This window comes from Trichoplax adhaerens, genomic scaffold (genome assembly GCF_000150275.1).
Source record: "Trichoplax adhaerens TRIADscaffold_6 genomic scaffold, whole genome shotgun sequence".
NCBI lineage: Eukaryota > Metazoa > Placozoa > Uniplacotomia > Trichoplacea > Trichoplacidae > Trichoplax > Trichoplax adhaerens.
Window position 1 is genome coordinate 5,907,588 of NW_002060948.1, and position 15,593 is coordinate 5,923,180.

At 35.3% G+C, this 15,593-nt stretch overlaps 3 protein-coding genes across 3 annotated transcripts in view; 1 reads left to right on the forward strand and 2 right to left on the reverse strand.

Moving 5' to 3' along the window:
- Window positions 1-782: 782 nt before the first annotated feature.
- TRIADDRAFT_26794 (uncharacterized protein) lies at window positions 783-1,234 on the reverse strand (the record flags this gene model as incomplete). Its single annotated transcript, XM_002113851.1, has 3 exons — window positions 783-837; window positions 935-999; window positions 1,109-1,234. Coding segments are annotated over 3 exons (246 nt in total), but the record flags the coding sequence as incomplete, so codon positions are not given.
- Window positions 1,235-6,163: 4,929 nt separating this feature from the next.
- Window positions 6,164-11,596, reverse strand: TRIADDRAFT_26821 (uncharacterized protein; the record flags this gene model as incomplete). The annotated part of the gene is made up of 23 exons (XM_002113852.1): window positions 6,164-6,407; window positions 6,477-6,580; window positions 6,696-6,827; window positions 6,910-7,026; window positions 7,130-7,232; window positions 7,313-7,421; window positions 7,492-7,582; window positions 7,670-7,772; window positions 7,845-8,002; window positions 8,141-8,292; window positions 8,411-8,501; window positions 8,589-8,777; window positions 8,894-8,990; window positions 9,090-9,174; window positions 9,266-9,342; window positions 9,488-9,532; window positions 9,626-9,675; window positions 9,764-9,839; window positions 9,930-10,002; window positions 10,121-10,181; window positions 10,343-10,441; window positions 10,827-10,949; window positions 11,423-11,596. The coding sequence occupies 23 exons, from the start codon at window positions 11,594-11,596 to the stop codon at window positions 6,164-6,166; spliced, it is 2,553 nt and encodes an 850-aa protein (XP_002113888.1).
- A 957-nt stretch (window positions 11,597-12,553) lies between these two features.
- Window positions 12,554-15,593, forward strand: part of TRIADDRAFT_57775 (uncharacterized protein) — a gene marked incomplete at both ends in the record, with an annotated part of 3,547 nt that continues 507 nt past the window's right edge. Inside the window, 10 exons of the mRNA XM_002113487.1 lie at window positions 12,554-12,667; window positions 12,761-12,845; window positions 13,241-13,382; window positions 13,525-13,627; window positions 13,962-14,066; window positions 14,182-14,286; window positions 14,521-14,601; window positions 14,673-14,752; window positions 14,924-15,096; window positions 15,213-15,458. Of these exons, the coding sequence (XP_002113523.1) occupies window positions 12,554-12,667; window positions 12,761-12,845; window positions 13,241-13,382; window positions 13,525-13,627; window positions 13,962-14,066; window positions 14,182-14,286; window positions 14,521-14,601; window positions 14,673-14,752; window positions 14,924-15,096; window positions 15,213-15,458 (1,234 nt within the window). The remainder of the gene's footprint in view (window positions 12,668-12,760; window positions 12,846-13,240; window positions 13,383-13,524; window positions 13,628-13,961; window positions 14,067-14,181; window positions 14,287-14,520; window positions 14,602-14,672; window positions 14,753-14,923; window positions 15,097-15,212; window positions 15,459-15,593) is intronic.

Here is a 15,593-nt window from a genome sequence, read left to right on the forward strand (position 1 = left end):
CCACAGTTTTCAGATTGATGAAATATCTCCAAGTAGATGCGATCCAGATAACGACGATAACTACTGCTATGAGATATTAAGCATTAACCTTACGGACGCAAAGTGACTAAAAGTAAAGTTATGAAGAATTTTAACATTTTTAAAATTATCCTACAGTATTTGAATGTATGTATTCATTTTTTAAAGTTGATTGCGTGTAATTAATGCTGTTAAGGAAATTAAAATTTCGGCATCAGGCGAACACCACGTCGAGGTCTAGTAATTCTTAAGCATGTGTGTTTTGTGTAATTTGTTCAACAGCCGATTAACTCGCCAAAGTATTTAGCCACGTGAGTATTATGCAACAGTTAGGGAAAGCTAGCAATTTAGTAAGGTGATCAATCACTGGGATTAAGTATCTTGGTAATTTCCGTTTATTAAAATTAGCATGACATGGAGTAGCTGGTGATCAACCTTTACCAGCAAATCTATTCAGGAAAGAACCGCTAAATTCTTGAATATACAACATTTTATTCATCTAGTAATACAGTAGAGATATCAAATGGCTTGGGTATAGGTAACATTCACATGAGCAAACATGCATCAATTTTGCCATTAATTCGTAATAATTTAATAAGAAAGGAGAACTATAAAAGCATTTTTCTACAGCTTTTTAAATCGGTGTATAAAGATTGTACAGGTAATTCCATATTTATAACTTAGGCGTGATACAGAATGATTTCCAATGACTAAAATTGAACTTTACTAAACTTAGCCTTAATATAAAAGGATGTCTGGGTTATTTAAGCTTCTCCATCTTCTTCGTCGATTTCACGCACATATAAAACATTATTACATCTAGAAAATAGATGCAAATACAATATTAAGACAAAAAATCCAAGGTTATCCAGTTGAACCGTATGATAACTCTATATATCGGCGTAATAACACAAACCTGATCAAAACCTCGCCCAAGTTGCCTGTAAGTGCTCCTTCCACATACTCTTCTGTATTTGCCAACTAAGCATATCGCGTAAATATAGATTAATTTACTAATCATCCAATTCAATTTACATTTCTACGTATAACCTTAACTTATGTTCTAAGAAAATTTAAGTTCACCAAATACCTGTAAATTCATGTAATTATCTACAGAAACCAGGAAGCCTTTATAATCCATACCCCATTTCAATTTGACTAGTACTGGCTTGCCAGTAAGACCATTTAAGAAGGGTTTAGGATTAATAGGAACGGTCTACAATCATTCAGAAAATAACCTTGCATCAAGTTCGTCAATCAATACTTTTCTTACTCTTTATCAAAGCATAACCTGTCATCTAGCAAGCTGACTGATGACTCAAATTCTAAGCATCCAATGATGACACTAATAAAATGTATGACCGCTTTTAGTGTACTGCATGTTATTAGATTCGAAAGCCTCTTCACTACAAGAGTATAATATTGTAGAGATTGAATTAACTGACATTGCAAATTATGGCCATTGCATAGCAGAACTATACCTTCAACACTGATCTACAGTTTATACAGCAACAATAAAATAATCTATTTAAATCATAGTGCAGCATCTATCAAGACTCTAGAATCATTTTAGGTAAATTTAAAGAGGTTTTTATCTCCGTTGCAATGTCATAGAGCCTCATTATTGGAGAAAGCCGACGAAATGTTCTCAATTCAAAGCATCGAAATCATGCTTACTGTGTACGATCGGTGTAGTGCTTATACACTACTTAGGCTATGGTACAAAATAGCATAACAAATTGCACAAGAAACGCTGGACAAGGACGCGCGTGCTGAATCGAAATTTGCAAACCTTGAACGCGTATGAGCATTCCATTTTTGAACTATTTTACCATTTCGATTACAATTATTTTACATTTAGACAATTTAAGAACGATTTATATATATCATACGGTAAATACATCAATTAAAAGCAAAAGGAAACGGCTTGCAAATGACTTACCGCCATGAGGAATCTCCAGACTGTATAGTAGTAGAGTGCTTAAAAAAAAACGCTGCTTTACCACAGTACAATCTAGGGACTAACCGTACAGTACAGTACTGTACACTGTACGGTATCCTACTGTACAGTACAGCATACTGTACTGTACTGTACGGTATCCTACTGTACAGTACAGTACAGTACTGTACACGGAAGTGTACAATATACTGTAGTACTGTACACTAAGTACTGTATGCACAGAACTAGAAGGAGACCCGGACTGGATTGATCACCCCCTCAGACAGACGGACTTTCTGACCAAATGATGCTGTCAATATCGAAAAGTGGTTGCTTAGTATGGAGCTTTCGTGTCTATTTTCGAAATCACTGGTACTAATTTAAATAACATCTGCGATCTTATATAACTGTTTCCAAGCTGAGATTAGTAATAGATAATAAAATTCAATGCAATATTACTTCATTTAGAAAAAAATCAGTCAATTGAAAATCGATTGTCCTCATACTAAAGTAATGTCATGATGAGGTGTTTGGCACAATATTTTAACGAGATGCAAACGTGTCTGTCCGTCCAAGAGTGATTCGAGTAGTACAGTATTATGTACACTGTACACTGTACAGTACTGTAACTGTAACGTTCAACACGCGTCAGTCTGGTACAAACGTACGCCACAGTATAGTACAATGGTTTAGTAGTACAGTATACTGTATTACAAAAGCATTTACTGTTCCATACTGTACTGTAGTGTAGTGGGCTGTATTCCGAGACGGTAGTGACTCATACACTGCATCTGAGAAGAGCTCTTCTTCAGACTGGATGCTTCTGTGCAAAAATAATGTCCCCTCTGTTTGTCCTAGCATGAGGAAATTTTATCCTGTACTGAGTCAATCTGCTTTCTTGACTTTATCGACATCACTTGAATGCAGTGGGTATAGTAACAATTCAATTGCTACAGGTGACATCAGTTTCTATCACAGTCGATGCCAACAGATAGAATGAATCAAGAAAGCAATGGGTTAACCATTTTCCTCCTGCAGGCCAGTAGACACGGCCATCTTCACTGAATACAGTAATATGCATTTTAGATGCCTGCTATGCGTTGCACAGTGCGGATGTTGACTGAAGTCTAATCAGCGCATTCGTGCTTTGAAAGATTCGATAACGCTAGTACACCATCATTGCTCACTGCACAGCTGAAGCGGATCAAAGCAGTATCTTTAGGTTTCTTAGGAAATGACTGCAGCTCACAATGCTTTTAGACTTCTATTACAGTATGATAGACTAAGGTGTTGTTGTACTATTCTACCAAAGTGTTTACCAATATTGATTTGCCTTTGATGCTCCTGCAGTCGTCGTGCATCATTACGATTAATCGGTTTGCTAACCAACCGAGGTGTTGGGGATTTGCAATGATAGAATGACAAATTCTGCACGTACAATATAGTACTTATACAGTATATTGACATCCTGTCTTTCGTACTGTACTCTGCACCACAGTACACTACTCAATTCAATTTCAGGGTGTTATAAAGCGATCAAAAGCAAAAATAGCCTTGTTGAAAGTACAGAATATATCAACACTTTCACCATAGTCTTGAGTAACAAGGTACAGTAGACTATCCCATGCCATACTTAAAGAGCCCATAGCGATCTATAGAGCTGCCGACGGATAAATCGTTCAACGAGCAAAATAGTCACATGTCCTCTTCGGAAGAAAACAATTGGTCGACTGGATCCTTTAAATAGGGTGACGACGACGACGACCAAGTTGGTCTTCCACTGCTGCCGGTGGAACTTGCAAACTTATCATCAGGATGCAGAGTTGCTCTGGCAGCTCCTAACCCTAACATTAGCAGGGTTAGCCAATTCTGGTTTGTGTTTTTTTAAGCTAGTTTTTGTCACATTAAATACATAAAACTAGTGAGGAAAGACCGTCGTCGATGTGCTGGCTTGAAGCGGTTTTGCAAGCGCTTGGTCGATCGATTTCAAGTTATACGAGGCTAATCAGCGTACAACAAGTTCCGTAAGCAATCTTCTGATCGACTTACACGTTCTTGTTAAGGAGTTCGCTCCGACTATGATTGCTGATTAGCTGGAAGGTTGCGAGCCGTTCAGCACGTTGCGAGATAATAACTGGAGGCATTGCGTTTGGCTTAGCTTTTGGAGTCTACAAAGTTGAGCAGCAATGATGTCTTCCAACAAACCAAATTATTAGCTGTAACTTTGCTGAATTGTAGTTGCTACTCTTTCATGCAGTAGCAATGTCAATCCAGGGATTGACTACAAGGACGAATGGGCCAAGATCTTTTTCATTTAGTAAGTTTGTATGCTTCTGTGGTTGTGTTGTTAATTCTTTGCACCCAAGTATTTAGCATGGATTAATGATTGACTATTAATCGTGAACTGTTTCTGTTCTAGAGGAGTGCCTAGTTTGCAATCAACATGCTGCATAATGGTTAATACTGGATAGAACAAGTCAAAAATTTCTTCCGGACAAGTAATGGAATAAAATTACTACTGCCATGTGTAAATTTAAAAAATATGCGTCTTTCGATAAACGCTCGATTTATGCCACTGAGTTGAATTTGTTTGTATGTCTATAACGTTTTCTCTTTAGTAGTACCTGTCTATAATGTCAGGACTAAAGACTTTCCCATTGGAATAGATCGATACTCGGCGATCCCCTTCGATCCGATTGGAATAGTAACTGATGAGGTTTTATAATATTTTTGCAGTATCAGCTTTGTTTTACGTTTGAAAAATTGATAATGTGTAACGGTTGGAAGGTGATCAATTGACAGGGATTTTGCATGCATTCAGTGTAGCAATACTGAAATTTACAGTTCATTCACGGTGTAAAATTCCATAATGCGATGTAGCAAAGTGCTAAATAGTGCTATGCAATGATTAAATTTGTAAAGTATCCTTAGTTTAACCTTTGCTAGGCGACAGACTACTGTACATTGTACAAGCGCAAAAACGATCGCCTTAGGTTTTATTATTTTGCCATCGAAACAAGGTGGTTTAGTATTTCTTATGTCGAAATTTATAACAAGCAGTATTTAGTGCATAACCATCAAAGAGCTGGACATTATGGTTTCTGCGTGGTAATGAGCAGTCAGAGACTGCACGAAAAAAATGAGGTATGCAGCAGAGTATGACTGCCACGGGCTCCCATTTCATATTCTGGTATGCAGTGGCAGTAATGGAAAGAACTGCAACAGCTTTTATTATATTTCAAAAGTGCCTGTTTACGGTTCCGTTAACAAACGTACACTATGTACAATAATGCACCATGGATGGACCTGTTAAAATCTTTTTTATTTGCAAATAAAAATTTAGCCTTCAGAAATAACTTAATTGAAAATATCTATTACTTATACTGGTCTGACATTACTAACAGACATCGATCGCACAGTGTGCCAGCTTGCGTCGATGTTAGTTTCCAACATCTTGCACACTTTATTCCAGTGGCTTTATGTACTTGCACTTGGATCGTTTCTTTTTGTAGATTTAAATTGTTGTTGTTAATGGCTAAATTGAATGATAACAGTTAGAACTAGAGTGAATATGTAGATCAAAAAGTTTATTAATTACTGTATGATAATAAAGTAGAATGGTGTGAAAGAAATCCTTTAACGGACCTGAATCAATCAAGTAGCCATCTTTTATGGCTTCTTCATGACTTTCCGAAACCTCGGATTGAACTGCTCTTTCCAATGTTGTTTCTGATGTTGCAAACAATTCATTCAAAGGGGAGTAGTGATTTCCAACTTCGCTTGCCGATTTATTACATGCCTGCGATAAATGTTATCCACATTGATGTCGTTAAATTACATCGACAGCTCCAATTTTGCTAAAATTGGCCATTAAATGAGGTATTGCTAAACGTACCTCTAGTATATTGATAACTTGTTCGGATGATTTAACTAATACGTGACCTTCGCGGGAGGTTATATTTGCACGGTATAAACCTTTTTTAACGATATCTCGAATTTCTAAATAAAATGACCATCTGCTGGCTAAATCATCATTTCTCCACTGATCGCAAATTTGGTAAGGTTGACTTCTGAAAACACTCGAGACAAATCCACCTAAAAATATCGTAATAATAGCGCTTACTAAAAATCGCTGCCAACGTAAGCATGATGCCTTTCTTTACGTGAGAACGCGTTTAAATCATGATAATAACCAATGTAGTCCAACTACATAAATGTAAAGTAACTATACTTGGGTGCTAAGTTGCAGACTGTGGAGCAGTAACGAACTACATAGAATGTAATAATTTTCGTGGGTTTATAGTAAAACTTACTCGGTGCAAAAGTACAAATTTCTTCCGCTAAATGAGGCGTAACTGGTCCTATTGCCCGAGTTAGGACATCAAGAATATGAAATAAACTGGTCTGAGCAGACCTACGAAGGATACCATTCGAACTTTCTGCATATAACCTAAATGAAGTGAATAGATGTTAGTACAATTGGAGACGGATTGAGTTCCATTTACTGGCAATCGTTTACCGATCTTTGATTGCTTCAAAATAAGTTGCTAGGTCTGTATTTACAAAGTTCATGATGTGCCTGGTAGCAGGCGCAAATTGCATGTTGTCGTACGAGGAAATGGTCTGAAAGGAATGCATTACGAGGATTACAGGACTAGTACTGTATTGGGCGAATGTCGGAAATAAAACAGCGACGAGACACTGAGAAAAAGATCGAAATGCACTAAGCGAATCTTACATCTTCATAGAATTTCAATGTCCGATGCAACACGTACTGATCGATTTCTAACATCTGGTTATGCTCCACTTCATTAGAAGCTATGTTAAAATCGTAAAGATTGCCTAAAAGGAATCTAGCTGAGTTTCGCACCTATCATGTATGAACAGTTTATTCAGTTTAATTTAAAATCTTTGTATTTTACAGGGAACGCACAAATTTTAAGAATCCTTACCTTTCGTAGTGATTCTCCAAATCGTTCTAATATACTATTACTACATGATAAATCAGCCGCGTAGCCTGAAGCTGCAACCCACAATCTTAGAACATCAGCTCCTAAGCCGACCTTTTTCTGGTCGCATAACAAAATTTTTAGAAAGGTATCAATCATTGTTGATTGTAATGCATACTGGAAATAGCATTGCAATTTACGAGCTGCAGAATTATTTCCAGACCTTAGTGCCAGTGATAGCTTCATCTGGATAAACAATATTTCCTAATGATTTCGACATTTTTCTGTTATTCTCATCCATGACGAAGCCATGAGTCAATATACCCCTTATAAAATCCATGATAAATAAAAGGTATCATAGATGCTCTCGTTCTATTGCTGTCTTTACATTATCTTTGAAACTTACTTGTATGGAGCTTTCGATTGTGTAACTGTACTAGTTATGAGAGAGGAATGAAACCAGCCGCGATGTTGATCCGTGCCCTCAACATAAAGATCGGCTACCCCATCCTGGTCTAATACGTAATTGTACACTTAATTTCATACTAGCATTAATAATACAAAATTACTTTTCAATTTATTAACCTTTCATAACAGTTGCCCAAGAGGTACCACTATCAAACCAGACATCCATTGTGTCTTCACCACGGCGAAATTTCGCAGGAGAAGTATAATGCTGTAATTAAAACACGCAAGCAATTACTTATTGTACTTTCTATAACTTGAGCATCATTTAATAGGGAAAATCTTTTTGCATGAGTACTTTCATTGCAAGTTCAATGGGAAACAGCTTTTCCATAGGCAAATTCCACCAACAGTTACTACCATACTCTCTGACCAGTTTGGTTATATGGGCTATGCTATCACTAGAAATAGAAAAAAATTTATATAAACTTCTTGCAATAGAACTGACAGGGCAAGAAATTTTGCTCAATTACTCATCAATTAATGGCTCATCCGTCAATTTATGATAAAATACTGGAATTGGTACTCCCCAATAGCGCTGACGAGATATACACCAATCGTGATTCTCTATCATGGATAAAAATCGGTTTCGGGACGGCTCAGGATACATCTTAAGACTGAATATATTTGCCTAGTGGACGCAATGAATTGATTATCAGAACAGTATTTCAGTTTGAAACGCAATCGGACAAGTCTGCGGTATGCCGTTTATCGTACTTAGTGATCTGTTGTTATTCAATATACTCGTATGTATAACTTATTGTCCTACCTTAGCTTGTTGCATGAGACCGCTAGTCATTGTAAACCATTGCTTCGTTGCACGTAAAATAACTGGTTTTTTCGTCCGCCAGTCATGAGGATATCGATGAACATAGTCACTTTCATGAAGTAAATTGCCACTATCGCGCAATAATTCAAGGGCTAATTCATAAGTTAAGGTAAAAGATAGCTATATTAATTTTGGGGCATCTGTTTAATTTATAATGATGACTTTGATGCCTTAATAGTTTATGCTAAATACAATTTGCAAGTGGTTTACCGGCATTGTTACCATCACCCAAAACATATTTTCCTTCCAATTCTGAACCAGCATCTTCTGTATATAAGCCATCTTTATCAACCGCACAATCCTAATGCAGATAGAAATCATAAATATTTTGCGTTATCGACGTACAAAATTATATCTTCTTTGAAGGTTATCCGCATTAGATTAGTACCAGTGAAAGCTCGTATATTCGGCTGATGTTGTAATCATCAATACCATGTGCTGGAGCTGTATGAACAAGACCTGTTCCAGATTCCTTCGTAACGTGAATTCCAGGTAGTAATGGTGATATTTTATCTCTATATAATGGATGACCACAAACCATACCATCTAATTCCTGGCCTATATTTGACAAAAACCGCTGTTATCAAATCGACTACGTAATGCACAATTCACAGACATTATTTCATTTCTGATCGAATAACATATTTGCGAAATACTTTTACATTGAAGCATACCAGTTAATTCTAATTGAACCGTAAGCTTCGTATTTAAAATATCTTCAACTTTTGGTAATAAGTCAGTACAGACACAGTAAACTTCAGCAGTTTTTGGATTTTCTGCAAAGCAATATCTAAATAGATGGATGGCAGTCCATTTGTAAATAATCTAGTTGGTACTTTGCTTGTAAGCAAGTTAGTAGGTGTATCAGAAAACATAAACTATATTGTACTTGAGAGATGGATGGTAACAAACAGCTTCATTGAAGGGTATTGTCCATGGAGTTGTTGTCCATACAAGGGCATAGGTTAAGTTTGCTGTAGACATATATCGATATCCGGCATCAGAGAATATAAAACTTAATAGCAAAGATATTGGCTAGATCACACTAAAAGCTTTATTTATAACTAAGAAACGCTTTACCATCAATTCCAAAAACGCCACCAGGAAGGGTATTTACAGGAAATTTTACGTAAACCGCACGACTGTAAAAGAATAAATGCAATTGTTATCTCGCTTGAAAACGTTACAACAAGTTAAGCCTAACCTAAGGCACTTGCTATCAAATTTATAATAATCCATAGCTAAAATAAAAAATTCCCAAGTGTTGGTTAAGAGTCTTACACTGACCTAGTATAATCCTTATATTCAAGTTCAGCTTCAGCTAGGGCAGTCCTAAAGTTACGATACCAAAAGAAATAACAAATTCAACATTTTAGTCAGAATGTTCATATATTAAAACATTGTTAACTTTAATATCTCACTAACTTGGATGAAGGAGACCAAAACACAGGTTTATAACCTCTATAAATATAACCCTATTAAAGCAAGAATAAACTAATAGCTTAATAACTGCATATAACTTAAGTATGTGAGAATTTAGCTACAAGGCAGTTGATATCTTACTTTTTTGTACATTTCGTAAAAGACCTGTAGTTGATTAGCTTCATAATCTTTATCAGTTGTTTTATATACATCGTTCCTAAAGAGCAACGGGTTTATATATCATACCATTACGAATGCTTGTAATAATACGCCATTATACTCGTATATAGAAACATAAATTTCTAACCAGTTTGCCATCACTCCCCATCGTTTGAAAGATTTCATTTGTTCCTCGATAGTAGCTTCAGCAAAGGCTTTCGCTACGAAATGACATGTAAGAGAGTATTTATCAGATAATTTACGTTAAGGAGCAGATTAGCTAGTTTAAAAGCTGCCAATATTTTGTCATTAATATAAGTTAAACGATAATTTGTTTACCAGTTTCTCTTATCTGTATTGCGGGCATTTTGTTATTATCATAGTTATCTCCTTTCAATGCCTAGCAAATAAATTATATATTGATACGTTTATATGAATATTGTTTAGCGTTCCTTACAAATACTACGTCCTGAAATGATCTTAAAATTGAATCATAACATTACAGTAAAGTAATAGATAGCTGTAATGAAGTTTTGTAAGCCACCCAATGACTCCAAATACCTTTAGTTCGATTGGGAGACCATGACAATCCCATCCTGGTTTATAATGTACTTTATAGCCTTGTAATACTTTATGCCTGTTAATAATATCCTTGAGTACCTATCATTAATGTATAAGCCATCTAACATTTATACTATGTAGAAATTTCCGATATTACGCTAAAAGCGAATTTATTGGATCCTTGAATTACGATCCATTGCAACAAGGTTAATAAGCTACGAGTTATCAGAAGGAAAAGCGCATCAATTTCAATTTGTGCTTTATTATGACTAAATGACTTGAAGATATGGTTGGAATTAGCACAATTTATAATATTGAGTGAGCGGTTAGCCACGTAAAGGAATGCTATTTCCGCTATGTTATATCCTGTATCTTGGGAGATCGTACCCGACGCGACAATAGTTGTCCATGATGTTCTACAGTATGTAAACTGTACCATGAGTAGCTACGAGTGCATTTCCACGATTACAGCTTAATCTCATACCTTATTGAGTAAGTGTCCCATATGCAAGTCTCCATTAGCGTAAGGCGGTCCATCATGAAGAGAGAATTCTTTCTGAGTTTCTCGTTGTCGCTGCCATTCATATAAGCTATCAAAGCCGGTAGACTACAAGCAATATTACATATGTCAAAGATTCAATTATTACTAAGTGTTTTAGCTATTATTATGTCCACCTAATATCATTAAAAGCATCGTTGCAGCACCAAGAGGCAAATGGCATTACAATAAATCGATATCAATGCAAACATCAGTACTTATCATCGTTAATTTAAAATCAATCACAGCAATAGCTTGCATGATGCAATTTAACGAGGATTCATCCATTGCAAGCCTAGAGCATGCAATACAGCATCTTATTGTAATAACATAAAACTGATGCGAAACAGTTATCCAGGAGAAAGCCTAAAACATGATCAGATCTAATCCATAGCCATAGTAGAATGTATACTGTGTAAAGTCTTGCAGTTCTTCGTAAATAGTGTACATACTACGTCTATGATCGTCCATAAGCAAACCAGATATAAGCAAACTATGAAAGCAGTCTAAAGGTGAAATGGTAATTGAACACCTGGACTCACCTCTTGTATTTCCAAATCGCGAAAAGCAGCATTAGCTCGTAATGGAAACAACGTTTGCGGTAGATTTAAATTATCTGCATATGCCTTTTTGGAAAGTGGTCTTAAAATGGGAATATGGCTGGTGAGAAGGCTATTTTTGTGCACACATAAGCGAATAAACCTCGAGCTCGCCATACTGCATTGCAGGTGGTTCTTGATGAGCTTGCTATCCGTTGAAAGATAGTATACTATCATAGACTAGAGTGTAATTGCATAGTAAATGCCCTTTGTCCATTACGGATTTCTATACAAGTAGCCATGAGCAAGTGGGAACGGATCGCTTCCTCGATACCGTACTGGCTATCAAACTGCAACCTTTACAATTCATGACGGTATGCTATACTGTATGCTGTACAATATGACCTATATTATACACAATATAGCACACTCTTATAGGCGTAGTGTTTGTTGGTTACCGTTACTACCGAGGATCCACATAGCTCGGCTATGGCCATTCGTTGCTCGAAGCAGCCTCCGCTCGGAAAGAGGTCTAAATTAACCTATGTAGATATCCTGTAAACGATTTATTGACCTAGCAAAGAAGATATTAGGTAGTTGAATAAGATTATCACGTTCTGCAGCACTTTCTGTACAAGTGGTTACTTCCTCGCGATCATTTTAGACTCTAAAGTTGGCAAAATCAACGGAAATACAAGAAAAATAAATACAATAAGGTAGCTAGCTGTTGCAGCCATGCAATGTTTTGTAGTACTATATTTGCAACGCAAACTATTCGCACATTACATATTACATTGCACATCTTATTAGAAAAGAAAGAATTGCGACGTTGCATCCTTAGACTGAGCTAATAACGACTAAATTATAGCATAAAGTGATGTATGAATTACTGTAAAATCAATAGCAATACCTTATGTAATCGAAATCTACAGACTACAACTCAATCTAAAAACGGATTGCTGAATTTATTTAAGATGCAAACAAAAATCAAGCTGCATTCGTCGCCATAATTGGTTTTAATCTTTGGCGTTAGCTATCGAAACTTATTTCTATGGGGTATTGTTACGTCCTGAAAAATTAATATTGGCAAAGCTTTCATTTATATCAAAAAGGATAAAGTAGTTGACCGTAATCATGGCTCAAATTAAACATGCCATCGAATCATTGTGTACCGTACTCAATTTTAATCGTCAATGCGCTATCCAAGCTGAATCATTCAGACAAGCAAAATTCGACCGACATGAGCAGGTTAGTGCTCTTAAGATTTTTTTACTTTATTGATAAATAGGATTCCAGTAAATTGATTAATATAAGCTATGACCGGTGTTTGCCGCCTCTCAGACAAGGACATTCTGGCTTCTACTATTTGATTCGATATGTTACAGCAAGTACCTGCAAGTTATGCCAGAAGCTCATTTATCAGATGGTATATAATACAATCGTACAACTCATAGAACGTCCGATAATTATAATTTATCCACTTGCTTACTAATTGTAGATGTAATCAATTATAACCTACTTTTCATCAACTTCTGTATTCGCCTACACTCTAAATTTTTTAATTATCGTTTTCTAAAATCGACATTTTAATACGATATTACGAGTATTAATAAACATGACTAGTATTAACTATGTAGCTAATTAGTCTACTGTAGTTCCATATTCTATTGCTCAATGTTAGATACTATTTACAAATTTAGTTTTGAGTTGTTACAAACTCGATTTAACAGTATCATCAAATCTACTCGAATACCCTAATACAAAGAATATAACTTTCTAGACGTAACATTAAAATATTTCTATGATTTGTAATTTTTATAGTAACTTTGAACCTTTTTGAATGTAAACACTTTTTACCCATTTCAGAACAGATTGTTGTATATGTAAAGCACTACTTATATAGCTTTGGATATGGAGTTGCAAGCTTCTATCAATTGCCAAATAATATGAGCTATGGGAGTCGGTACGTAAATAATAAATTTACATTGATACTAGTGTGACTATGTTCAGTAGGGAAATATTGTCGATCTTGTCTTAAAATATAAGCATTATCTTATTTTTGTTATCTCTGTTACATTCTCATATGCCTACATATACTCTATTAGAGAATTGCTACTAGCCTTCTCTTGGTTACTGGCAAAACGAAATATCATTGAGAGCTACATCCATAATATTGAGGATATTTTGTCTATTAGAGTTATCGATGAGGTATACCTAACGCGTGTAAATGACAAATAAGTGTAAATGGAGCTTCAAAAATAATTTGTAAAATTTGGACAGCAACGTATTTATCCAAGGTTACAGATATGATATTATAGATTAAAGCTATGTTTCAAAATGAGATCTATTAATCTTAATAGAAGGGCTGCTTACAGGAGAAATCATCCGATAAAAATTCTTCAAGAGTCGAATATCCAACGCTATCAGTCGACAATGACAGCGATAATGTAAAATAAATGTTTATTTAAAGATTCAACTCCTATTGCATTTTCTATCATGGCTCCATACTGTACGCTTAAAACTTTAAATAATCCATTTCAAGATTATCGATCGTGCAAAGAATCTGCTTTGGCAGTATGGGAGGCTAAATCATAAATTAAAGACCTTACTAAGTAGTGAGAAAGAACAAATTCGTATCATGCATAAGGTAATTTATTAAGAGTATCTCCTATTTTCGTTGGCAATATTCACTAATCTAATATTTGGATTTATAAGGAAGGTTTGCTTTAAAACATAGCTAATACAGCATAATTCTACAATAGCTTCACATTGGTACGTGGGATACTCAATCTGCTGTGCTGCCTGATTGTAGCCATTTATCCAGTCTAGAGTGCTATTTATTAGCAAATCCAAAGGATTTTCAAAAGGTTTGATAGTGACAAGTTACCGATCAGTTGTATTGTTAGGACCTTACAAGTTGTAACCCTCTAGGAAGTTATAAGTTTTAATTTTGGAGGATACATTTCAAAAAAATCTATTCGTTTACCTGATTTATAATTCCTCTAGTTTTAGCGTAATGCCTTTGGTCTTAAAGTCAGTTTTTAATGATATTGCGATAGTAGTATGTCTGTCTAATTCGAGATCTATCTCTATAGTTACAGGGATTACTCGATCAGAGGATAACTTATCTATCTGCATTGGCAAGTTGGATAGGGGAAAAAGATTTATTTTGGAAATGGATGGTAAGATTACCGCTCTAAAATCCTTAAACAGGATTGCTACGATTAATTTGCTTGTTTTTAATTGGTTATAGGAAAGTGTACTTGAAGAGAAATTCAAAGATTCATCAACTAATGATCTCAGTGAGGTCAAAAAGCCACAGAAAGAATCCACGTATCCTTAAATACTGTTGATGTTTTACATAAATTAATTTATTGAATCTACTTGCATTATCTAAGTGCTCATTACGTAATGGTATAGGAAAGAATCACAATTAACAGATTCGATCGCTGTTGCATAAACCTGGCTGCTGTTATCTTTAACCAAATTTTCTATCAAAATCAGTATTACGAAAGATTTAGTAGCTATTAACAAATTATTATTGGAAAAGATTGAAAACAATACCCAATATTTGAGTAGAATTTCCGTTTCAGACGATCCGGAAAAATCTTCTAGATACGCTCAATTACGATCAGCGATGGCATCTCGCTACTGTCAATCAACTAATCAAATGAAAGGTAACCGAAAGCCATACTTGAATATTGTGCGATGTTAATTTCAGTAGTTGTGCGTTTATTCTCATTTGCGTGGATTTTAATGAACTACCCTCAATATTTTATTCTACCATGAGTAGTGCATTCCGATGTAAATAAGCAAGCAAATCAATATATATTAATCAAGAAATCTCAAAAGAACGTGAACCATTTGAGTAATCCTGAGGAAACTATGAAGTATCCTATTGCTGATGTAATAGAACAATTGAATGAAGCTACTAACCAATTAAAAACGAATTTAATGATAGCTAGAGAAAAATATAAAATTTTAATGGATGACCTGTTAAGTAATTCTACTGGTATCTTACGATTAGATCAAGCTAGAAGTAAGAGAAAACTATAATGTCATCATATAGCTACAAATTTTTATAATATCAAGATACTTGATGACGATAAATTTATTGAAGGAGGAATGATTATCAAGGATAAATCCACCTACTGTNNATATGTAACTAATTTNA